Source organism: Engystomops pustulosus, chromosome 3 (genome assembly GCF_040894005.1).
Source record: "Engystomops pustulosus chromosome 3, aEngPut4.maternal, whole genome shotgun sequence".
NCBI lineage: Eukaryota > Metazoa > Chordata > Amphibia > Anura > Leptodactylidae > Engystomops > Engystomops pustulosus.
In genome coordinates, this window is record NC_092413.1 from 161,958,323 (window position 1) to 161,985,600 (window position 27,278).

Here is a 27,278-nt window from a genome sequence, read left to right on the forward strand (position 1 = left end):
TTTATAATACAATCAATAATAATAATTTGCTGTAATGGGAGTACCTCTTTAATACAAGGGCGGGGGGGGGGGGCGATTTAGAAATGAGAGGCCATAGCAAAGGGTATCTTATCAAAGTTTAGTTTTTCCTTTTTAAAGGGTATCTACCATCTCTGCATGTGCAGAACATATATGATTTCCATAATACATTCATTATTTCTGTCAATTATGCTTTATCTGATAAATTCATGTTTTATTTTGAGGCAATTTGTGCACCCTCAGAACCAGGAGCTCTACTATATCCACCTGGACTATTTCCTCTCTGCCCAGTGCATCTCACAATACACTTCTCATGCTAATCTGAATGAAAAGGGAGTGATAAAGGAGGGGAAAGAAAATATATATACCGTATATACATGCTTTTTTAGACATTTCTATAACTTGCTGCCAGCAGTTTCAAGGCTAAACTCAGGTTAGATGCAGCATGATGGTTAAGTGAACTCTACCATTGCCTTGAAGCTTTCAAGTCATTGGTGTAAAATAAACCAAGGTCAACAACTCCACAAAGGATTTATTCAGCGTGTCCCATTATTTTCCATAAATTCTTCACATCAGTCTGTAATCTCTATTTTGTTATTTGATGCTAAGTATCTATAGTATGCGTTTTCCTTTGAGCAGCCCCTGTGGGATCCCAAGATCATTTCTGGTTGATGTATAAAGGGTAAATAGCAAATTTTATCCTAAAAGACTAACACTGTAATGAAAAAGTCCCAGATTGTTTATCAGAATTCTCATGATCTTCCTGACATTTTAGCGGTCGTTAACCACTAGATGTATTTCATGTGAAATAATCTCACTCAGTGCTTAGATGGTATTAGTATATTTGTGAATTTCCAGTCAGACTCTTAAAGTTACAGTGTGGTAAGATGCAACAAGAAAGTTTGGAACACAGTGATAGACCGATGTACATTGTCTAGAAGGTATTCCACCACATATCCCATAGGCAAGACATGCAAATCATTCCTTTATAACCACTATGACTAGCTAAGCCCCTAGAACGCCTGGTATATAGCAGAAGTACAACCTAAACATTTATGCCGCCTTGCATCCAGCTGCTTTGGTTGGGTCTATTCTTATGCATTGCTTACACTAACAGGAATAAAAAATGCCAATCATACATTTAAAAATGTGTAACTTTTGATGATCAGCAATTGGACACCCACTGATCAAACACTCATCATTTCTGTAACAATAGCCAACTGGAGACATGGAACCACTAGATGTCTAACAAGACTGGTGTAGGACTAAACTAAATTGCTGGGTCAAAGGGTGTTTGAGTTCTGCCAAGGGAGATGGCCTATGCATGCTCCACTGATAATTCTGGATAAGGAATAAGCAGGTAGGTCTTCCAGGAAGGAAGTGGAAAGTTATGCCTCCAGAAAGTCTTGTTAATGTGCAAGAATGAAGATGAAACACTATTAAACATACATCTAATATAAGGCTACATTCACACTAACGTAGCACGGCGGGCACACAACAGTCCCGGGGAGAGGAGGAGGGGGAGAGCCCTGCTCCTCTCTATAGGAAAACACAGCACACAGCGCCGTATTCCGTCAAAAGATAGGACATGTTTGGTACAGTGCCGCACCGTACTGCTCCCATTGGGGGCTGTGTGCCCATTGCCGTCCATGGGGGATGTATGTCGGCCGTATATATGTCCCCCATAAGGCCATGTGAATGTAGCCTAAGCCCTATCAAAGTTTAAGGGCACAGTTCTTCTCACTACATTTGCCTTACATGCATAGCATCTTTATCCATGTCTACTATACAATCCAATGGTATAATTAAATGAATGTATATTTCCTATTGTATTCATACAGTGCACAAGACGAAGGAAAGAATTTTGGTAAGGAAAGCAATGATGACATCTTAAATTATGGCTGTAGTAATACAGTCCTGAACATAAACTATCTAAATTAATACCTTCATATGTTTAAGAGGCTGGGATCAACCAACCATAAAATGATGATTTTATGATGTGGTTAGACAAACTTTAGAAATGAAAGATATCTAACAAGTGAAAAGAATAAAGAAACATTTCCCAGGCTTCCTTTCAATGGAAAAAAATATTCAGGTCCAGAAAAAATAGAAAACTGAATGTTCAGCAAGATGCAGTATTGGCCATGCAAATGTCAGAGTACTGCAAAACCAAATAACAAAATTTACTGTACATTCCCTGGAAAATTTAAGGGAGACTTCACCACTAACAGAAAACCATGTTATACATTTCTAAGAGCTTTTTAATATGCATTTCAATAGAGAAGACTACATGAGTCTCCTTACATAGAAAAATTCCAACTAACTGATGATAATAATCATCTTTACATAGCGCCATCAAATTCCGCAGATTCTGGGGAACACACAAACAAAATAAGATATTACAGAGTAACAACAGTCATGTGAAACAATAGGAGTAAGGGCTCTGCTCACAAGACCTAACAGTCTATGAGGATGAAGGGGTGACAAAAGAGGTATAAGCTTGTATAATGGCCCAGCCATAAGGGGATGGAATAAAAATAATTTCATAAATAAAAAAATGCTGCTTCTTGAACCAACCATCAGCCGCCATCTTATATACAAAGTGCACAATTAAAGAATAATCCAAGCACTCCTTTGGAATATATAATGCCAAGTGAATAGTTTATTTACAAGTAAGCGATCATATTCAAATTATTGATGTTTTGGCCAAACATAGGCCGAGCACGCTATTCCCTGACATGCTGTGTCAATACCTAAGCGCGTGCAGTGCCAGCCAAACTTTTTCCCTACTACGATCTGTGTTTGACAAATGCCTATGTTTGGCCAAAATGTAACTAATTTGAATATGATCGCTTACTTGTAAATAAACAATTCACTTGGCATTATATATTCCAAAGGAGTGCTTGGATTATTCTTTAATTTTGAAGTATTTGGGGCGGGAACCCAAATCCTACCTAGCAAACACACACATCTATTGAATACAAAGTCCATAGTCAGTGGGACAGCAGAGAAGCATTTTCTGGTTAACAGACAGGGGGAGTACCCAGAATTGGTTAATAAAGAGTTATAGTTGCATGCAGTTAGCAATTGTGATAAGCCAGACTAAATAAATGAGTTTTAAGAGAACGTTTGAAGCGTTGGGGGTTGAGTATTAGTCTGATAGACCAGGGTAGGGCATTTCAGTGAATTGGTGCAGCTTTGGAGAAGTCCTGGAAATGTGCGTGGGAAGTTTCGAATTAAGGAAGAGAATTATCTAAGATCAGTAGCAGATCAAAAAGCATGGGTTGGACGATAGACTGAGATGAGAGAGGAGAGGTAGAGAGGTGCAGACAAGTTGGTAAAAGAATCTTGCGCCTATGCCTTGAGATATGGAGATCACCCAGCAGTAAAAAAATGTAAGCCTTTTGGTCAGACCTTTTGAAAGTAAAACCTGGCATAAAATATGTACCTTAACTAGTCATAACAGCTTTATCGAGTCATAAAGTCCTGGCGCAAAATAATACAAGATATGGCAGTTCAGGCTACCGATACGGGACAGGATGTAACGCTACGGCTATGAATTTATTTTAAAGCATGCAATTTGCCTTTTCAACAGCAGATAAGTCACTAAGGCACTTCACGGTAAATATAACTCGACAATGAATATGTTTTTTAAGGTTCTCTTTGAAGGAATTTTTATATGAGAAAACGAATCCATATTTTCAAGTTATCGATACTGATGACCCAAAGTCTGGCATTCTCGACCCCAACTGATCTGCTGATTCCAGACGTCTTGAGGATAAAAATCAACACAAGGAAAAAGGCCAATTCCTTGTGATGTTGGAGAGCTGTATTACTAATACCATTTACTTGGAAGTTGAGCTGCAGCCACATTGGGTTTTCAGCCCTGTTCTTCGTGTAGATTCCAGCACCTGAGGCAGTCAGAATTGTGAACCCCCAGTAATCTGTCAATGCCCTACACTTTACCCAGCCATGGAACATGGTTAGGGAAAGTAACCAAGCTTTGCCTGTGACAAAACGTCCAGCCAGTCAGTGGTGTGAACTCATGCCAATTATAAGTGTCAATGCGTTATCAAAAGGTACTTATCTATCTATTGATGGAGTTTGTGTACAAACATCCTCCTTGTGTTTCATGTTCCCATTTCTAATAGTGTCAAGTATATGCATTATCACACATTTATGATTTAATAATAATGAATTGGTAATTTTTATATCAATGTGAGACTATGTTGTTCTGTAGATATACATATTCTTAGTTTTCGAAACCTGAAGATACACATCATCAATAAAATAAGTTATATGAATTGATGGAACATAAAATAACTTATATGGATATACAAATGCAATTGTCTATAAGACAATTAAAATAATTCAGAAAATTTCCCATGATTTTCCCAATACTGACTCTTCATTATATCAGGGCAATTTTACTAACCTGCTGTGATCCGTCTCCATTTACTATATGCGGCATCATGGCTACCTCCCCATTTAGCAAGGGTGGCAGTTCCAGTGGGATTTGGTCGGTCATCATCATTGTGACGTACATTCATGGAGAATTTTCTCAGCTGCCTTCCTAAGAAGAACAAAAAGAATGTATTAAAAAAGTCAGGTCTAATTAATATTTCAGATGAATAGCGGTATCTCTAAAACTGATAAAATAAAAATTAAAAGCCCATCTATATCTATAGAACAACACAGGAAAAATAATTCAATGTGATGAAAGAACTTGCTGTCTTCATAAATGGAAGACTTTACAATTGGTATCCCTAAATTTTTATCCCTGCAGTTTTATGGTAAAATTGCTATAGATAAGAAAGCATGGAAGCACATCCATATTGAATAAAAAAAAACTTTATTACATCTAATGTTTACACGAAACTAAATTTTTACTTACAATGTTTACTTCACCACCTCAAATGGGTGTATCTGGATATTTCACATTGGAGCACATTTACTTACCTGTCCACGTCGCGATCCCCAATCTGGAATGTCCGACAATCATGCACTGTGCCGTGATTCACTACGAGTGTGTGCCGGATATTCTGCATGTATCGCTCCCCGCTCAGGTCCGCCGGAGTTCACCTTCTTCTTCCCGGTGTATGTAAGTGCATGGCTTGCGACACAATTTAAAATGTTAAATCCCGCGCTTAATAAGTCGGATCGTTCGCCCCCCCCCCCCCCCTCCCTGATTTGTGTCGCTTGAAAGCTGGCGCCAATGCGCCAAAATCTGATCATGTGCACCAAAAACCCCTGCTAAATGCGGCACAAAACGGAAATCGTCGGAATATCCGGCCAAAGTGCGGTCCGCGGAAACCCTATTATATATACTAGATATTAACAGGTCTCCATTACTGGTATGTTGCTTTCAACAATAAGTTCATATTTAAAACAAATTAAAATAGCAGCACAGAGATAACCACTGCTGACCAGGCAAGTCAAAGGCATTTTGATGATCTCAAGGAACAAGAACCAGACAGATGTTAACCTGACTTGAAACTGAAGGTCATCTTGAGGCTGCGCAACCAGCTTCTTGCACAGTAAAATGCTTATAAGGACATGGTAAAAGTACCATTTGTTTAAAGGTATCATATTTGAAGAGGTAATTAACTCGGAGTTCTGAATTGCTTATGTATTAAGGCTTGAAACGCAGCAACCAAACTCATGACCTTAAAGTACATACCAAAGAAGTCTACTGCGGCAGCCAGGTCTATTACATAATAATCATAAATAATGCCACAGTTATTAAAAGGAAGATGAATAAATGTTTATTAAATAAACGGTTCTGCCAGGCCCATCGGTATGAAAGACAAAGCTGAGCCATGGCGAGCAAGGTAGCAACGTCTGCTCTTGTGGAAAATATTCTGAGACATGACCCAAACTAAGAAGAATGTACACAGCTGCTTGATCAGGCAACAAACAGTCTGGAAATTGTCGCGTTGTCTCTAGTGAAGAGCGAAATCACACGTGTTACGTTACCCTTCGAGGAATAAGACAGATTGATTGCTGGTCTAGAACATGCACAATAATGTCAGAATGGTGGCAGATGCTGGGATTTAGAACAGAACTTTATAAATAAAATAGACTGCACCCCAGCTGCTTTCCCTAAACACCACCTAAAAACCTTGTGTAAATTACACATTGTTATTTAAACATGTGTATTAGGAATAAGCTTGTGGTATTACATTGATACTGTTAAAGTCAGGGTGGGGGCAATACAAGCAGAAGCCACCCTTCTGTAGCGGAAGCAGTGTCATAGCAGATCAGTTGAATACATAACATGAATATCTTTCTTCTACCGCTCTGCTCGGCGCCTTTCTCGGTCTACCAGTTTAGAGTGTGTGTGGTCCTTCTGATCTGTACCCACCAAATATACTACACCCAACACTACCTTCAAATGTGAAGGTCCAAACACAAATAGGTTTTACTCTTTTTATCTGTTGAACCACGTATTGCAGTGACCTTCCAAAATATTTTTCTATTCCCATCATTTTCTCAAAATCATAACTACTTAACTCTTAACCAATTAGCAGTAGAACACTCCAAGGAGTCCTGTACATGTTGACCATTGATATGTGCTGGAAATGAAGGACACAAACAGCCTTCAATTGGAAAAGGCAAAGAGGAATAGAAGCACATACACGGTCACCTAACGGAATGAACAGCAACCTCTGGCAGGGTATGAAATATCCTTTTGATCATGCTCTTTATTATGTTAAAACTCAACCATAAATAATCAGATGATATCCAAAAGAGCTGAGAAGAATCACTTTTTACTTGATACGAGTAACTTTTAGAGGCTGGATTAGGATTCCCAATTCAGATGGGATCTATAGTGCGGAAATTTCTGGTATCTATAGTGTTTAGAAACATGCTTTTGGTATAATTTTAAAGAGAAGAAAATAAACTCAGAGTAACCTGGCTGAGCACCGGCAGCTAAGGCTACTCCATGCACCAGTAGCCTTAGCACGGCTGCCTCCTTGCTCTTTCTTGTAAATTACAGCCGGCTTGCACATGCGCCCAAGCTACATCCGCGCTGCCAGCTTTTATGTAGATCTGCACTTGTGCAGTAGCTCCTGCACATTTGCCAACCGTGCGTATCATAGCTCAAGGTAGCATTGGAGCAGGAGCATGCCCAGATTTACATAAAAGCTGACGACACAGTTGCAGCTAAGGGGGGCCGGTGCAGCACTGCTAAGCCTAATGAAGTGTGGAGTAGCCCTAGCTATGGCCCAAGCTGCTCCACACCACAGAAGCCTCTGCAGGTAATTTACCAATTACATAGGTTATAGTACTAGCAAATTTCAGATTAGGGATAAAGGCTGCCAGGGAAAGTCTAACATCAGATCTACTTCTAATGATAGATTCCTGATGGTAGGTTTCCTTTACATATATATGGTTCAATTGCTTCTGCCTTGCATATTTGCTTTTTGGATTATATGTGGGGAATATAGGCTACACCTACTGGCATTTTTTGTTTGACATTTATCAGGGTTAGCTTTTGTCACATTTTTTGTTATTCAACCAGAAAAAAAAATTGAACTGGATACTGCACTGTCTTTTTGGACAGTTTTGTTAAAACTGTGAAGGAGTATTAGTATAGAGGCTCCAATGAAGATTTTTACCTAGACAAAAAGTGTTTTTCTGCCCTGGAGGTGGTCTTAAATTATCAACACCTTCCTGCATAGTATCATAATGTATATTTATTGCAATGATAAAGTCCATAACACCCGACCCCCTAATATCAGCCTAAACCATTATATTAGTATTCTGCTATTGTCAGAGCTCAGTGACAATAAACACTCTCTCCCATAATTCATGCCTGCTCAAATTAGAGGGATTAGTTAGAAATTCAATTTGGAAGCTGTGCAACAATTATACTAAATCTGGCTTTCATTTAAGATGCTGCTGATGTATAAATGTGTACTAGTTATGAAAACCGTCTGCTGACTCACCAGACCTGCAAGAACAAAAAATGTACTCTGAATGCCAACGTGGTACCGAACGTGCTGCAAGAGAACAAGGATTACGTCATCTTCCAAAACTTTAAGGGTAGTGAGGTAGTGATCAGTAAAAACATATAGGTGTGGAATACACCCTATAAAATGGATCATTTGGAAGTGAACACTGAACACGCATTTCAGCTTGCATGGATCTTTCCTTCATTATGAAGACTCCTTATGTATGAAAGTGACTGCAATCATCTCTGGTTCACAGCAGCATTTTGGAAGCAGAACTTCCAATGCAAAAAACAGTAAACAATGTGACATTTCATGGGACAAAAATTCTGTTATTTACAAGCCACAGAACTATAAAATTGTGGAACAAGCTATTTTTGCCATAAGGCAGTACATATAACCTAGTGTTACAAAGACCAAGCTGGCACGACCCGTAGGTGAGACAAAGATAGCCCTAGACACTAAGCCACAACAAAAATGACCAAGAATGTTGTTTTCAATACTATACCTATACAAAACCTATGGTTGAGTTATATGAAAACATCTAAGTAGCCACAGGGGAGTCACACTTATATGGTGGGGGCTGAAGAACTACAGCTCAAAAGGAGGAGGCTATAAGAGTTATGGCACATGTGGTCAATATGGAGGTGTCATTGTAGCTGATACTTCGGAGAGACACTGTGGTGATACAAAAGAAGATGGAAGCTAATATTGTACAACTTGATGCTGTACAAGCTTGATGAAATCCAAAAGATGAGATTCCAATCTTTAATATGACACTAAAACACGATTCTAGGTGCTACAGAACCAAAGGGATTCCAAGGGATAGGAGTCCCAATTGATGCACCTTTTGCAGCCACTAAACCTGACTCATCTATGGCAAAATATGACTCTTCTCTTGAATGGAATATTTAAAGGTAAACAGGCTAGATTTCACAAAAGAGGGAATTCTAGAAGGAATATTTCATACCCAACCTGAGTGGCTGGTAGTTTAATATGGGAAAATAATCCTTTACTAAATATTCAGGGTGGTTACTATACTAATTCTAATCATTATGGTAAATAGCCAATTTAGTTTCCTTGTGGTTTTGAAGACCACTATGTATGAACCTACATTGGGTATGGCAGACCACATGACAATACATATGAATGCAATATAGTGATTCCATTACAGTTATTCAAGTGTTGAATAAATTGTGTCTATATACAGTATAATGCATCCTAGTTTCCTAATCCAATTGACCTACAATTTAATACAGTCTCAGTCTGGCAAAGATGATCACTTCCAGTTAAGAGCTGAGACACATGAGACCACATCCTGACCATCAGGATGTGAGTGGTCAGGCTCTGGTGCTGAATAAATGTAACACTTAATCATGAGAACCAGTATAGCAAAAAAAAAACAAAGCTTAAATATTCACAATTTCAACAAAGTGTTATGTGGAGGAATAGCAAAGATCCAGTATTGGAGAGATCTCAATGATAATGTATAGTAAAGTACATTGTCAGTTTTTGTGAGCGTACAACCAATCATATGGCCACATTACTGGACAGGAGTGAGAATGTGCATTCTATGTTCTTATTTTTATTATTTCATACATTTCCATTCTATGGCTTATGTTTCTAAAGCAGGAAAAACCCAGACTGCTTAAAATATTGGGTAAACAATAAAAATATATTATACCAAAAGAAAGCACTATATAAAAGTAGCTCTCATATAACGCTTATGATAATGTGTCCCCATGTACAGATATTATTTCAAATTTTTACCTAAATAGTATTTAAGGGATAAAGGGGACAGCTCAATTTGCATAAATTAAATAATTGGAGACCTTTCTACAGTATATAGTGTATGGATCATCTGGTCAATTGGTTAGACGTGTAAATTAAATGGTATTTCCTACTGACGGCAGGTACAGGATAAGGCATTAGTGCTGATCGTCGGAGGGCCAGCCATTGAAACTGCCCATAAACACTAGAAATGCTTAAAGGTCCTACATGTGAATGGGGCAGTGGTGCACAAGATCTACCATGACTCAAAGTACATTTGTTATGGCTCTACAGATCCATAGAAAACCCTACACACTAGCTATAACCTGCGCCTATCATAGCACAATACTTTGCCCGGTAGGGCCTGCTGTAGAAATGTCCAGCAGAGCATCCAGCCCCCGGATATATCAGGAGGTCAGAGCTTCCTGATATATCTGGTGCGACAGAGGACGGGGCTTTCATCATACGCTGGCGCACAAACATACGATAAATTAATTAAAAATATATTCATTAATGGCACAACAGTTGAGACAATGAGTGATCAGGATAAGCGGTTCCCATGCCATCAGACATTTGCTGTGAACCTACTGTATCTCATCCCATTCTAAAAATTTTGGTCGTAAATTAATTAGACAAAAGTCACTAATCATCACTATATTTAACAAAATTTAACAAATAAACCATAAACCATGAAATGTCCTTAACCACTATATGTAGTGCATTCACACAAATAATAGTGGTAAAATCAAACCACTTACACCATATAATATGCGTTTATTATAAACCATCTAGCTCGGAAATAGTTAAATTCAGCGGCATCTCTGTGTTTGGGTATGCTTTCCTCACATGTGGACATTTCACAGTCATACATCTGTTCACAGCGGAAGTAACATTGGCATGAAAATATTTCTAAGCATGCAGCAAATCAATTGACCATTGTAAGCACATAATTCATTGCTATCTGATACAACTGCAGTGTGGTTGACATTTGCATGATTTAAAGAAAGAAAAACAAGAACATGCAAATGGCAGAAAAGCTCAAAATTCAAGTCATTTTCTCCATGTGTAACTACAGTCAGAAGTATTGTGATTGTTTATATTACTGATTTCACATAATATAAAATGCAGCCGCCTGCGGTGATGGGAATTATTAAAAATGTGCATATTTCATTGTTGGAGATGACTCACAATCCAATAAATATACCAACTGTATACCAAAATTTGGATAAGTCATCAGTAAGGGTATATTCACATTTAGCTTTCTATTGTATGCATACCCCTGGAGGATTCCTGATGTATCCTTAAAATGGAGAGTAGCAGCGTGCCCAACTATCAGGTCCAGCGCCAGCACCCGGCTTACCCGGGCAAGTGCCAGGGCCCAAGCGTGCTAGAGGGGCCAACTCGGACACCAAACAGAAAAACTTTCAGCCGCTGGATCAATTGTAACAGTGTTGCTTCAAGACACTGTACAAATGATCACCTTCCGGATCCTCTTGTTATCTGCCCCTATGCTGCGCTTGTCGGGATTGCAGACTAGGGGTCCAATGCAAAAAACTCACCTTTCCTCGTTCCCCCAGCGGCGCTCCCCACTGTTCCCGACGGCCCGCACACATGATGATGTCATTACATCATGTGTGCCAGTGTGGGTGTGGGGAAATGTGGCTACCGCAGGTGGTTCTGTCGCACAGGGGCCTTATTAAACTATTTGGTCATACAGTAGGATACCTAGACTAGTTTGTCTTCTCCACCCTGAAAGGGAACGGAAAAGCAAACATCAGCAGCAGACATTGATTTACTGCTGTAGATGTTCATGGTGTCTCCATACGTGGACAGTTATATCAACAGGAAAATATCAACAGTATTCGCTCAGCGGGGGCTTTGGTTGGATACCATATAATGTATACTTTGCCCTATGACAGGGTGAAAAAAGTCTACACTGCTGTGCTTTTTTATGCAGTGTTTCCTGAGCACTAAACAGGCGAAGGATACTGAGCAGGCGAAGACAAAAAGGATGTCTGCAGCAGCCGGTAGAAGTCTTTGGACATGTTCAGCTTATACATTGGGTGCTTTTCTGGCGTATTTGGAACAAACCCAAAAATAAATATTGGAACATAGCCTAAGGCTGCTTTCACATAAGTTAATATTTTTTCTGTCCAATTATAGAAATAGAAAAATCAACCAGACCATAGAAATCAGCACGTGACAGGCTCACTGACCCACCATAATGGGTTTTATATGGATCTCCATTATGGTGTGATGTTGTTAGGAAGAAAATGCACAACATTCAGTGTTACTTTGCCCTATGTTTTTTTGTATTGGAGTCTTTGATTAAGGCTCATGAAGGAACTGCTAACACAGATGTGATCTTCTCCCTTAAAACAGTAATAATTATTGTAACGTTATGTACTTATAGCATTGACTATGCGCTTAGAAGGTATCACTATCTCCTGGGCATGTAGCCGATGCAGAGACCTGCACTGAAGAAGTTGCCTCAGGTTAAGTTTATGTAAATTATGTTTTACCAATTAGCAAGTCAAGCATAGATTACATGTTTTCTTGACACTAGACAGCCGGCTCTCTGCACCCGCAGTCTGCACTGCAATATGCTCAAGGCAAATTACTCACCCTGGAAAGAACAGAGACCCACAGTATGTTTCTTGCTTTCCGGTCTCATTTGCAAACCCTACTGGCACTGTAATAGTGGCCCTAGTGGTTGTCAAACATATCAGGAACAAATATGGCTAAGAAACTACTGTTGACTAAATAACAGAAGTCGTTTGTTGGCTGTTTTTGCTCTGTCTGTGTTTGTAACATGGAGGGAAGCAGGTGGTCACTCGTGTATTTTTCACTATCATGAGAGGAACATTTATTACTCCAGAGACTTTTCAAATTAATGAAAAGAAAGCAATAATAGCCACAGTAAGATGCAGGAACATTATGGAGCCAACGTATCAAGTCAACTCAGTTTTAAGTCTTCAAAATGTGTCAAAATTGTCACATCTGGTGACTTGTTTTAAACTTGTGACTTTTTGTTAACCCACTCCACTTTGCACTTACATTAACTTCATTCCAGATAAAAATCCTATCAAATTAATGTGCGTGAGAAATACTGATGTATGAAGACCAACTTTTTCTAAGGTGGTAATTTTAGGTGAATTCCACATACAGTGGCACAGGGAAACTAAGTTAGTTAGTTGCACCAAATTTGTCAATTTTTAGTCAAAAAGTTAGACATTCACTCCACACTTTAAAGAAAATCTACGACCAAAATCAGAGACACCTACTCCTAATCCAGCCACTGTGAGTGTGGCAATCTTCTTAAATATGTTGTACATGGCCACCTTCCTTCTAAAATCACTTATGATACTGAGCCTGAGGGGCTACCCTACCAACTCTGTGATCTGGCTTTAGAGTTACACTGTCCCACCCTCCCCTCTGCTCCTTCACCACTTGTGCAGTGAGCACTTCCTGCTTTGTTATCAGTGGTGAGGGAGCAGGGGGAAGGGTAAGTCAGACCACAGAGGGGCTAGGGCAGCCCCTCAGCATCATTATCATAATATTAAAAGTTCACTTTAGAAGGAAGGTGCCTATGGATAACAAATACAATAAAATAACCACAGTCACCCTAGCTGGATCTATGAGTAAGTGTCCCTGGTTTATCAAGCTTGATTTTGATGGCAGATTTCCTTTAAAGGACATTTACCATCAGTTTTTCTGATGGTAGATGTGTCCTACTAAGAAGTTCCCAAGGAACTATGCTTCTCAGGACTTCTTGTATTCTAACTCTATACCCAGCAATTGCAGATATATAGTTATAAAAATGATGCTAATAAGCCCTAGCCATTAGCCTGCTCAGAGTTACTCGTCTTTTAATTTATTCCCCTGTTCCGATACAAGTCCCGCCCGTCACCTGCTCGATGAACTATGGATGGGCGGGACTATAAATATGCGCTCAGAGGCTAATCATGTTTACAACTCCACATAGCCACAATTGCAGCGTATACAGTGTTAATAAAATAAGTCACAAGGAACATCGTTCACAGGACCTTCTTAGAAGGACATGTCTACCATCAGTAAAACACATCAAGCGCCACATGTATCAAGCTAAGGCAATATTCTATCTTGTTAACTTTGATATGTCCACAGTCAAGAATAAGCATACTCCTTTTAAATGAACATCTATTAAAAATAAAAGATTAAATTTTCATTATGAAAGTCTGGGTCTATAACTACATTATGTAACATGGAAGGCCTTGAGTTTAGTCTTACTGAACAGGTCCAGACAACGAGAATCTCTGTCTGACTGGAGCTGAGCAATACCACAAGCCACATGTTAGAACAAGCACTTGACAATCGCTTCTATGAACAATAAAGAAGCCTGAAAGCACAAATCCTTTATATGCTCAGGTATACTGTGCAGGACAGGAATAGAGAGGCTGCTTAGTACAGTGGGTGTCCAGACAACTTCATAGCAGACTCTATAACTGGTGTTTTGAATTGGGAAAAATTACCGTACATAAAAAGGAATGACAATGAAACACATCCATCTGTACAACTGATGAAACAGTATAATTAATAAACTGCAATTTATGTCTTAAACTAAAAGCCATTAGGATGTCTGGTACTATATCAACATCACAATAACTTCCACTGCAAATTTATAATAGTGTAAGTAACGATTTATTGATATTAATGAAAGTGACTTATTTTAATTGGCTCCAGAGTATAAAGCTATTGTATATAGGGTGGGCTGTATTTACTGGTAAACTAAATTCACAAAGCTTCTGATCTTCTATACAAAATCACAACTCAGAATACAAATTCTAAACTTTAAAAACTTAAAAAAATATGGAAAAAAGAGAATCACACACACACACACACATATTGCTATAATAAACTCATTGTCACATTGTCTCTTGTGCGGAGTTATGGAGAGGACTAGGTGTGGAAGAGTGATATTAACTTATATAGAAAAATTTTATTGAAAGAGAACCTGTGAAGTATCTTAACACATTCCAGATCATGTTTCTTTCATGGCCCACTATGGTGGCATCATCCAAAAAAGTTACTGGGGTGGTTATTGGTTATTGGTTACGTTATTTTATAATGAAATCCCCAGCCGTCCACCGGCTCTCCTAATGTATCCGGTGGACAACACGAGAGTGTTACGGTGCCACACGTGCGGCGCCGTGCCATTCCATAGACGTGAGAAAGATAGGACATGTCCCCTCTTTCTCCGGAAAGATATGATGCTATGGTAGGCCGGGCACAGGTTAATGTGAATGTAGCCTAACATTGTAGCCTGTAGCCTTTCTGGATGATGCCACAATAACATGATCTGGAAGGAGATATTCTGCTTGACATCATACTGGTAGTGGTTTATTAGGTCAATTTCCCCTATTAGGAATTAATTAATATCGCAGGGTCCATTATTTTGGTGCACTAATTCTGCAGTAATATAGACTGGGATGGTAGATTTTGGTGCAAGGGTTTAATGAATTGGAGCATAACCAAAAAAGGTCTGAACTAACTCCACATTCATGAGTGTGAAACAGAACTTGGTAGACAAGCTTTTATTTGGTCTAATTGTACAGGCAGTGGACGGGGGATATTTTTGCACAGTCCGGTACTAACCAATGAATTTTGACAAATGTTAACAACACATAATGATGAACTGCACAACATACAATTGTAAAAAATATTGTTCTCAATTCTTTTTTTTGAAGTGGAAAACAAGTATTTACTAAAGCAGACATATTAGGAGAGATACAGGTAATCTATAATATTAGAGGCCTTTCCTTAGGATAGGCCAAACTTGATCATTGGAGATCCATATCTCAGCATACTAACCAATCAAGGTAGGAAGAGTGCACTGATCTAGAATACCAGGCACGGATACAACCATCACCAAGAAGGCCGAGTGTTTCCATTTTCAGGCAAAGAATGTCAATATTTGTCCCTTAAAGGGGTTTTCCCACTGAAGGCAAGTTTGGCCTTCGTTCGTGCGCGGCCGTCTGCTCCATTAGTCTGAGGAGCGGCAAGGGGTCTGTCGGACTGAGACCCCCACTGATCAGCAAGTTAGGGCCTATCCTGTGGATAGGGCCTAACTTGCCTTCGTAGGAAAACCCCTTTAAACAGCAGACGTGACAAAGTGCCATTTTTAGCTTCTACTTCACACAATGGGGCAACAAGGAATGTTCTAGTCTCTCCTGCTTGGCAAAACTGCCACAACTACAATAAGTGTAGTTGTGGCATGTATCCTAGGATTTCATACATTACCCACGTCACTGTCTCTGCACCGCTCTTATCTATTTCTCAGCTATGGCTCAACTAAACCCATGATTAACTATGTCCAGCTGCCCTATGATTTACTATAATAAGCTGCAATGTAACATACTATTCTGCAAGGCTACACAACAGAAAGTTATTTACAACATAACCCTAGGTTTTATCCCAGCCTCTATGGTTTTCATTTATTAGAAAAGGCAATGTGGCAACCTCTTTGTAACCAACGAGCCTCCCCATGGTAATAGCATTGTGGATAGTACACGGCCCCGAATGATTAGATCCAAACGCTGCAGATCTCTCCTTTTCTTTAAAGGGCGATACACAATGTGACTGAGCAGAGGATTTGAAATGCATTCCTTTCCTCTTTGTAGCACTGAATAACACGGGTTATCTACTGTCTCCTCAGTTTACGCAGAAGCCATTGTTATAAATGCCATCACCTCTTGTGCACCTGCATATCAAGCTCTCCATTGTTTGGCCTCTCATACAGTGGATTTTGCATTCATTGTGATTGTATCTTAATCTTAGTATGGGACATTCCTATCCCATCCCTTTCAGGGTTTTGATTGCCTCTTTGGTATAGATTGATAAGACATGCAAATTATAAGCAGGGTTTCCCATTCAGCAGAGCTAAACAGCCGCCGAATGTATATTGTGCACCCTTTTCACAAAATGTTGGTTATCGCGCTGTGCTAAAAGGAAACACATTGGTTTAAGTAAGTGATATCTCTCTGTGGAACCAACAAACCCGTTCTACACAGATGAATCAGCGAGTTTCCCATACCTTTCCCTCAATACCGTCTCTGTAACCCACACAAAACACAAGTGTTTTATATATCAAACAGACAATACAATCTCAGAGGTCTAATACTAGAAGACATAACTCACATATAATATTCCACTACAATAAAGAAATTCTTTAGCATAAAAGGATTTGAAAAGAACATAGCTTAATGTCACTACTGTAAGATGCCAATGACAGGTGTCATTGGTTATAAGCTCAGATCAGCATTAAGATTCATTAAAAGAAAAATTCATGTTTTTCTTTTAATCTCCCTTCCATGGAATACAGATTTTAATACTTATCTACTTTTCCTCCTTAATAAATCCTGTGACTATCAATTACTGCCGAGGTAAGACAATAGCGCGATACCCCATCCATGAAAAGGACACTTTGGATTCCAACGAGGAGGTGGACAAGGGTGATTCCAACATTGCTTTTACTAGTTTCAGTTATGACTTTAGTACCATGTTTTTTTGTGCACAAAAAATCATTTGATTTTCTCAGAAGTCTGGTGCGCCTTATATATGACCCATACTTAGAGACAACAGCTGCCTTGAACTGTGTACAGGTCTGCCACCTGCTGGTCATTCATCCTTATAATCAGGTGCGCCTTATAATCTGGTGCGCCTCATATATGAACCTAGATGTTTTAGCAGGCATTTATTGAATAATCAGGTGCGCCTTATAATCCGGTGCGCCTTATAATCCAGAAAATACAGTAACCGGGAAGATAAGACTGTGAATCCATTTGGGCTGTCTAGCTTCTACCTCAATTCTACAAATAATCCATTTTTGATCTATAAACTAAGACATTACATACTTTCAATACATCTTGGTCTTGTGGACCAATGTTGAAGTTAAATTATCAAATTCATGAAAAATATGTTCTGATCACCTCTTTAGTGACTAAGAATTACAGATATTTCATATAGGAATGGCAGCAACTGCAAGGTAAAATACAAAATATTCTACACTTTTTTTGTCTTTTTCAAATGTGACATAGGTGGTTGTAGAAATCTAGTCCATGGGCATCACAGAAGACACATGTTTTTGACTTTTTCTGCTGATCCAACATACCACAAATACAGTTTCATTCCTACTTGGAATTTTTTTTTTGGATACACAAACAGACTTACGGCAAATCCATTGATAGACAGTATCTGACGGTGCACTGCATTTTACATTCGTCTCTGCCATTACCAATGATGTAAAGCTTTAGCTCGCCAAACCACAATTTCCATCCCTATCACAAGCATTTTCCAGGATTGCACAATCTCAATTCCAAAGAATCTCAATTCTTCTTGAATGGTGTAATAGATAACCGCAGTCAGAAAAAAACTATTTAACCCATTAAAGGGAACCTGTTGCCAGCTTTTCGCCACTAAACAGCCTCTTTCAGTAGGTAAAGAAATTATGTGAATCCCATCTTTTATGCTAAAAATTGTCTCTTTAAAAAAAAAAAATCATCACCTTAGTTATATGCAAATGAGCTAAGAAAAGGCACTTTTGCCTCAGAGATGAGTCACTTTGAGTGGCGGAGTGTCACTTCAGATGCCCCTATTTAGGTTCTGGTATACTCATATAAAGAAGAGTATCTCAAGTTTCACAAGGCACCATGATAGTGGTTGTGTGTGCTACAGATACAGGCAGTTCATGAATGTTATAGCTTGGGATGCAAGTTTTAGATAAAGATCCATATCTTATATAACTTTAACTATCTACATCTCCGTAGTATCATACAAAAATCATGATGTGTTTTTAAAGAAGAGAATCTTATCTTTACAATAACATAAAAACTGGTTGCTATAGACCCAAAGATATGAGAATCAGATATGATACTAGGAGCCATTGTTAAAAATTGAATTTCCCTAAGCTGTATCTGCTACTGCACTAGTTTTCTTCTTTCTACACCTTTCAGCCTCTTTACAATGTATTTAATACCCTCTTTAGAACAAAGGCATAGAAAGAAGATTAAAAGTGCACCAACAGGCATGACCACACCCCTAGTGCACCTAGAGTCTCATTTCCATAAAGGTAATAATTGAATTTTCTCAGACATGACCGAAAAGCTATGCATTATGAGCTATAGAGAACCCTTCCCCTAATGTTTTGCTTCATTTGTAGCATAGAAAATAAATGTCACATTAATCTAAACTGTCAGATACGTAAAATGTATCAATAATAACAAAGCAACAGAAATGAATTGCAGAAAGTGTCTGCATACTCTCCACACAGCTACACCTGAGTACAACGCCCGTATTCATAAAGTCATACATGTATGCAACACAGCGCTTTCTATGAAATGCCAAAAATTCCAGCGCATATTTTACATTTGGATTAATTGTTCCAACAACATATGGGTTCTGCTTTAACTTGTAACTGCAAAAACGCAAAGTCAGCAACAATAGACAGCTGGTTAACCATTTCACACTTACAGAGAATCTATACATGGTGAGACGCTTTCTTAATAAACGTGTACACAGAATTCTCTATATTCCTCTCTGGTATAAATAAATGAATCTTTAAAATGTTTTACATTCCAGATTTGCTGATGCAATGACTTAATCACAGGCAAGTGACTAAGAGGAATGTAATGTAGGTCATCGTTACAGCATTTATTAGTACCATTATTTATTCCATGAGACAGAACAAACTATACAAGTTCTGCAAACACAAATTATACTCATTCTTTTTTTACTTTCTGCAAATACTTTCTTCAAATATGGTTTACTGGACTTATATTAGTGGACTTTTATTTTGTATGTCACAGCACCAGGTGTTGACGGGGGGAGGGGGGGGGTGGTTAGAAGAATATTTTCCTATGATATTATCATAAGAAATCTTAGCAGCAGTTTCCCATTAAATGTACTGAACCATTGTGATTGGAGTATTTTCATTTTTTTTTTAATAATCAGAATTCTCTCACATTCTGTACATGAATGTTGTGTGCATTAGGGCAGAAAACATGGCCATCGGTGTTGTTTGCAGCCCTGTTGTCAGCGGTGCCCGAGGTCTCCTCCTCTCCGATGACAATATAAAAAGATTGTCCGAACCACAAATTCCACAGGAATAGAATCTGCTCTATAATTTGATGCCTGCATAGTCGGCTCACTCACATCACATACGTGGGCATGAGACCCACAATATATTCAGATTCACAAGCTGTACAAAAAAGCATATAGGAGGTGTCTATTTATATAAAAACGGGTCCAATTAATAGTGAAGAATTATTTTTTTAAAACAAATATATACCCGCAATTTTGAGTTTTCTCCTTTGGTCTCTGTGTCTTTCAATCCACGCCACATTACATCACATAAATTAGGATGAGAAGCTGTTAAGGTTTGGGTTCAGCCAAGTTTGGGTTGGTCTTGCCAGCAATGATCACAGGTGTTAAAGGGGTTTGCCCATGACAGAAAGTTTACAAACTGTAATCCCCTACTAATGTTTACACAATAAAGATAATTTTAACCCCTTATTTTACAATTTTACCCAGTCTAATTGCTGTTTTAGATCCTATGACTCAGTGATGGCTGGGAAAAATACCAGTGTGGGCAGGGACTCTCTAATCTGACACATAGAAAAAGATATATGAGACAGATCCATTAGCTCTGCTAACTGACCTATAACACACTGGGGCAGATTTACTTACTTGGTCCATTCGCGAACCAGCGGCGCGTTCTCTGCGGTGGATTTTGGTCTTCCGCCATTTGATTGGCTGATTAGAAATTAAGTGTTAACGAGCAGTTGGACAGCAGTTTTTTTGCTATATCCCTCAGGTTATCTCAGTGCTGAAGTAGCTGCTTCCGCTGCCTGTGCTGATAAGCCCAGTGAATCCGTAGTTTATCTGTCGGACTCCTGGGAGGGGCTGCTGCTCCATGCTCACAGAGGAGGAGGTCATGTGACAGAGTTTTCTTTGTGTATGAAGCAGAGCTGGATGTGTTCAGAACTGTGGTTAAAAATGTCTCCTGCACAGAATAGTGAGGTACAAGATCTCCCCTGTTCCCTATCAGTCCCTCCATCCCAGTCTGTCATTCTACAGAACTTTCTCTGTCTCTCTCTGCTCCTCTCCCCCACCTTGTCATCAGCAGTATCAGCTCTGTGCAAATAAGCTGTTAACCCTTAGTGCTCCCACAACACAGACTATACACTTCACATTCATACTTTACTTATGATTACTTATGGAAGCTGCCAGGCTGGTCACTAATTACATCCTGTATGTGCAATGTGAAGTGTTCAGTAGATTTACTTGTGGGAAACTAAATGGATTTAGTTTCTTTGAGAGAGAACACAAGGCATCATGGGATCTGTGGGCAATTTAACTAGCCTCAGCTTGAGGGCATAGACTGACAGACATTAGTCTCCATCCACTTCACCTCTGGTGAGAAAGATTTTTGTCAAACACTTTCACAACAGAAAATGCCATAACTTTAGAAAGAAAAGGATGCACAGCACAAAGTAGGCATCATTCTGTTTGTTTTTAAAGGGGGAATCTCGTATAATAATTTATAATTTTAAAGTTAGCCTTTAAGTATATTTAAGAATCTTGTCTTTGTGTGGGAATACCTCTTTAATGGTCAGGGGTGAGCCTGTACACTAAACCCAAAATTCTAGCTGTACATGTTTGACATGGACCAGAACATTGCAGGTTTGGGTCCAATCATCACTACACATAGGTAATCCACTAAGACTTGTACTTTTAGAGCATGTGCTGTAGCTATGTGACATTTCATGTATGCATCATCAAGGTAAAAGGAATGCTCAGAAATAAGATGCAATGGTGGTAGGATATAGGGATTGTTATAAAGGCATGATAAGTTGCAGGGTGTATATTTTATTCCTGGGTTAGGACAAGACAACCCCTGAATATCAGTTTACAAGATGTATTTTATGAAGAAATGAACCAGGGATGTACAAAATGTAGTATTTAACAGTAAGCCTGCTACAGTTTTTACTCAGAGCAAAGGAAAGATGCTGTGGAACAACTTTAGGGGTTTGCCACTTCACCTCTTTTTATTGTAATGTGTGTGTTAGTATTGTGGGTGGGATATTAGGTAATGTATTAATATACTTTCTTGATATGTAAAGTGAAACCTCCTGTTTTATTTCCTGATTAGCCAGACATTCCTGTCAATACAATGGCCATAGATGGAGGGTCATGTAATCTCTAGCTGTATTTGAACAATTACCCTGCTAGGACATTAATCTTATATCAGGCACTGGGACATGGTGACAGGTGGGCATACCAAGTGCCCGCAAGTTGTTGGAGCTGAGCTTCCGTGCCACTATAAACATGCAAATTTACGACTTTTAAAAGTTTACAACAATGTAAAGTTTACTGACCATAAAAACTATGCACCAAAGTCAAATTTCCTTCCTTACAGGAACAGGCATTGGTCACTCATCAGAAATGGAATGGAAAAGTGAACTTTATTTCAATTTTGAATTCCATTTAACTTTCTGACTGTGATATAAGCTAGGGTAGTGTGAAGAAAATATATGATAGAAGATATTTTGGAGGAAATATGTTGGACATGTTATGTTTAGAATGGCAAAGGGCCATGTAGGATGCAATTCCAGTTGCACACTGTGTTATGTTGGTCTGGGATGCAAACCAAAATAACAGAGGTGTATGGTCAGTGGCTGGGAGACGGATATACATTTTGACTGCATGTTCGTGGTATTTGAAGAGTACAAGAACAGTGAAAAGTGGTGGTGGTGGGGGGGGGGGGGTTGGATTTGTGTCTAGATTTACATAATTATAAAACAGGGCAGCTGTAAAAGTGGAATCAAGTAGGAAAACACCTTAATAAAAAATAGAATTACAATCTACACTGTGCTGTGTACAATGGTATTCGTACTGTAAAGCGGGATAACACGTATAATGTGATTCTCATTACAAGCTCACTATAAAATGCATAACAAATATGGTTTAACCCCTTCACGCTGAGGCTATATGAAGAGGACTCACGGCAACATATTCTAGCAAACACCCACCGCTAATACCCACCGATCATGAGTGATAACCCTTCCGATGCCGCCGGCGACATCTAAAAGACGGCCCATGGCGCCGCCATCTTTGTTATGATCGTCGTTCCCTGTGACTTCATCGGGTGCTGGCAATCGGTTTCCGTGACAGCCTCAGGTCTCTGCCAGACCCGAGGCTGCATGGCATCTGCAGTTTTGTTACAATGAGCCAATGGCGCATTGTAATGAATACTGTGTTAAGTAATAAAAATAGATAAAAAATTCTAATCACTCCCTTTTCCCAAGAACTTGTATAAAAGTAATAAACAAAAATAAATGAAAAAACACCTTGGCCTTAAGGGGTTAAAATATATGTTTACTTTTTGGTAAAGTAATAAGCAAGTACATGTTCCAGGATGCAATAAGGAACAGATTGCCTCTTATCTACCTTGTAAGACAGCCCCCTTAACATCAAGCATGTCTTTCAAGAAGCCTAAAATGATGTGACATAACAATTAAGTAAGAAAAAAAAAATAGTGGCTACCTCTTAAAAAGTAGTCATGTTGTGAAAAACTGCCCCTTTCTCCAATTGGTAATGTTCACATCTGCTGGACTTTTGGTTGTAGGTTCTAATCTGCGTTTATTAGGAGTCATAAAGATAAACCGACATTTACATGGTCTCATTGCTAACTGCTCCATGAAATGAGCTGGAAAACAAATTAGTTGAATTACACTTTCTGCGTACCTACCTAGTGACAGCAATGAGATAGGGCCGCTTCCCTATAAGAAACTGATCAGTTAACATTGAGGAGTTGAAGGTGGAACTCAGGGGCTTCTACGCGGGCATCCATGCTGTTTCCCCACCACACAGTTCACCAGACAGGACTTAAGGCATCCTCCTGTGGTTCCAGGTGAACTGGTCTACCTGAGGCTACAGGAAGAAAGAGTAGGTCTGGACAGGGTCAGATTATCATTGAAGCTTCTGCTTCGGGTCCCAAGAGGGCTCTCAAGGGTTCCAATGACAATATCAATGATTTTGGTGTCCTCAGGATCATTGAAAGATGTGATAGAGCAGGGAGCAAGAAGACTGCAATAAGTAGCTGCTTGAATTGCTGTGTTGGCACTTTGCAATAAATAAATGGGCTCGGGGATGCAGTTTGGGTACTCTGTCTCTAAAAGGTTCAATCTTACACTTTTTATATAGAACGGCTGTAATTCTATTCAGAGACATAGGGGGTGACCCGGGAGGTTTATACAGCTGTGCAGCCAGGTTTATGTACAACAGGGCTCTGTGGTATAACAAATTGTATGTCATTTCAATGATTTGTATATTTTAATTTTAGTTCTGGAAAGTATGCAAGTACGAACATGTCCTCTTCCCTATCTTTGTGAAGTTGACAAGCTAACAGGAAGACAGAGCTTCTGCCACAATTCTGAAGTGACGCTGTCACCGGAGGAAATACTGAAACTGATCACAGTGAATCACTCCGGTCAGTATTGATAAATCTGCTGAAGAAGTCACACAAGTTCAAGGGCAAGCAGCTGCTTGTACCAGAAGTGAAGAAGGGAATGAGTGACATGGCAGAGCCAAAGGCTTCTTCAAATATACAATATAGAATTTCTGTATGGAAGGTCTGTATGGATGGTAGTGAAAGTGAGTAATATCAGTATGTAACTATCAAAAAACTGTGCTGATCAAATAGAATTTTGTTATATTAGGAGATGCGATAACATACTAAGATGTGTCCTGGTGCAGCTACCCTAAAGGGTTCAGGAGAAATAATTCTATAATGTGTCTTGATAATGTTATTGGCAGCCTGTAGGGTGTTGAAGGAATGGGCTTTGTTTGGAGAGTGGAACCTTCATGTTACATGTGGGGATTTGGTTTGGTAAAATGCAAACAAGTCTCTGACCTAACACCATGACCCTTGTCTGAAGGTGGCCCCCGATGTAATCAGTTTCATTTCAGTAATACAAATGCAACATAAATGTATGACAAAGAATGGCAGCTACATAGTTTGTTACATGCGACAGGGGAAAGAGGAGGTGGAATCCAAGGAAAAGTTGGACGGTGCTATTGCCCGGAGCAGACAGCAGTCTTCAGTTAGACAAAATGAAATGAAGGAATGTGCAGGAGAACTTCTCAAACATGCGTGACAGGATTTGTACAGCTTGAGTTTGTTACACAGACTACACTAAATACACACATAGTGCAGTACATAAAGCCCACAGAACACACACTGTGCTAACACCAATTAGAAAAGTACAAGTTTTATGGCTTCTTACTCATTGTCTTCTTTCATTTACCCCCTTAGTGACCTCCAAGGTTTTATCCCTTCTCATATTCTTCACACATATAACATCAAACGTATGAGCAGAATAATTCCTGGGAGGATACGGGCAGAATTAGTACTTCATGTGTTGCTATATTTTTCTGCTGTAAGACAATGTGGGATTATGTTTCAATAGATATATTAGGCGTTAACAAGTAGATGTTAAACTTTAGAGGTGGATAGGGAATCAACTAGATTACCATGACAATGACGTCTATTTGCTTTCTATAATTACATGCTCAGGAGGCCAACCTTCTACCCAGGTGTAACTATATAAAATATTGTTACTATATAAAGATATCGTATATTAAATTACACCATATTTATTTATAGCCTAATTTTTATTATAAACATAATTCAAGTCTCTCTCTTGATCGAAATTAAGAATTTTATTTAAACCAAAATAAATACCTAATGAATCAAATAAAAGAAGCCCAAATATGGGACTGTGTCACTTATCAGATAAAGCAGCTGTTTAGTGAAACTGCTAAACAATATAGAAAGGAATAACCTTGTGTGTTCAGTGATCATGAACTAGCACACTTATTACCCATGGCAGCTCTAAATTCCAATATCACAATAAACCGCAGAAGTATCCTATAACTAAGAAGCATAAAAGTGACATTGCAGCATCTGGCTTTACACATATCATGCCAGCAAGTTATTGGCAATTCAGAGGTTTAAGAAATCTTTATGTTCCCGTTGAAACCTTATGCAAATGCTAAAGAGTGTATGCCGCAATGAATGATGGCAAAGGAGTACACTTCCATAGTTCACCTCCTCAGTCATTTTTGACTTATTGCCGAGGTTCATGTAATTAATGCAGAATAATGTTGCGGCTTTCATGTGACATAGTTTCCCTGCACTTGACTGGTTCCACATGAAAAATCAAGAGGGACAGACACAAAGGTTATATTTTTGTGACCTTTCATGCTGCTTCTATTGCAATATACCAAGTTTGTTTCTTCTACTTTTCTTGAGAAACATGCTAGGTACTTATTATTCTACACCTTATTTTCCTTAATTAATTTCTAGAAGAAAAATCTCTATTTACTAAGGGTCCAACGGACGCATTTCCATCGGGTTTTCCGAATTTTTACGGTTTGCCATGAATTGCCCCAAGTTTTTGGCGCACGCGATCGGATTTTGGTGCATCGATGCCAGCTTGCACAAGACAGAAATCGAGGGGAGGGGGGTTGGGTAGTGGCCGCCGGACAATGCGCAAGATTTAACATTTAGAATTGTGTCGTAAGACACGCACTTACTAGCACCGAGAAGGAGAAGGTGAACTCCGGTGGACCTTGGCGGGGAAGCGACGGTTGCAGGAACTCGGACACACGATCTTCATGAATCGCGCCAGACTTCATCCTCGTCTGACCGTCCGAATCAGGGATCGTGACAGGACCAGGTAAGTAAATTTGCCCCAATGTGTCAAATGACTATGAAAAAAGGCCTGATTTAAGTACAATGAATTAAAGGGGTTTTGTTATCATAGTTATGGTGCTTCTGGTTTGGGAACCAACCGATTTGGAACCAAACAACTCCTGGTGGCTATAGAACTAGATTCATCCAGTGACTGGCTTCTAGAACCAGGGGAAAATGGACCCTGAAAAATAGAAGTGAACTCCCATGTCCGAGATGGCCAGTTATCATATGAAGTGGATCCTGTACCCCTGGAACTTCAGGTCAGGTGCAGGGCTCGAAGCTGGAAGTTTTTTTCTTACCCTTTTCTAACTCCCATTTTCAAGGCAATCACCTTGACCAAGTCAGGAAAGAACATTTAATGTACAGGCAGTCCCCGGGTTACATACAAGATAGGGTCTGGAGGTTTGTTCTTAAGTTGAATTTGTATGTAAGTCGAAACTGTATATTTTATAATGGAAGTCCTAGACAATTTTTTTTCTTTTGCCCCAGTGACAATTGGAGTTTCAAATTTTTTGGTGTAATTGGACCAAGAATTATCAATAAAGCTTCATTACAGACACCTTACAACTGATCATTGCAGTCTGGGACTGTAGTAAAGCATCCAGAGAGCTTCACCAGAGGTCACAGTGGGCAGAGGGGTCCGTCTGTAACTATGGGTTGTCTGTAAGTCGGGTGTCCTTAAGTAGGGGACCACCTGTATATAATAAAATAAGACAGATTCTCATCTTATTTCTGATAAT

The 27,278-nt window shown here is 39.2% G+C and overlaps 1 protein-coding gene across 2 annotated transcripts in view; it reads right to left on the reverse strand.

Annotated features, from left to right (window-relative positions):
* Window positions 1-27,278, reverse strand: part of FNDC3B (fibronectin type III domain containing 3B) — a 188,027-nt gene that overhangs the window by 147,046 nt on the left and 13,703 nt on the right. The window contains exon 2 of one of the 2 annotated variants that reach the window (XM_072142793.1): window positions 4,454-4,591. In XM_072142793.1, coding sequence (XP_071998894.1) covers window positions 4,454-4,564 — 111 coding nt within the window. In that variant the 5' untranslated portion in view covers window positions 4,565-4,591. The remainder of the gene's footprint in view (window positions 1-4,453; window positions 4,592-27,278) is intronic. The other variant, XM_072142794.1, reaches the window with a different exon arrangement.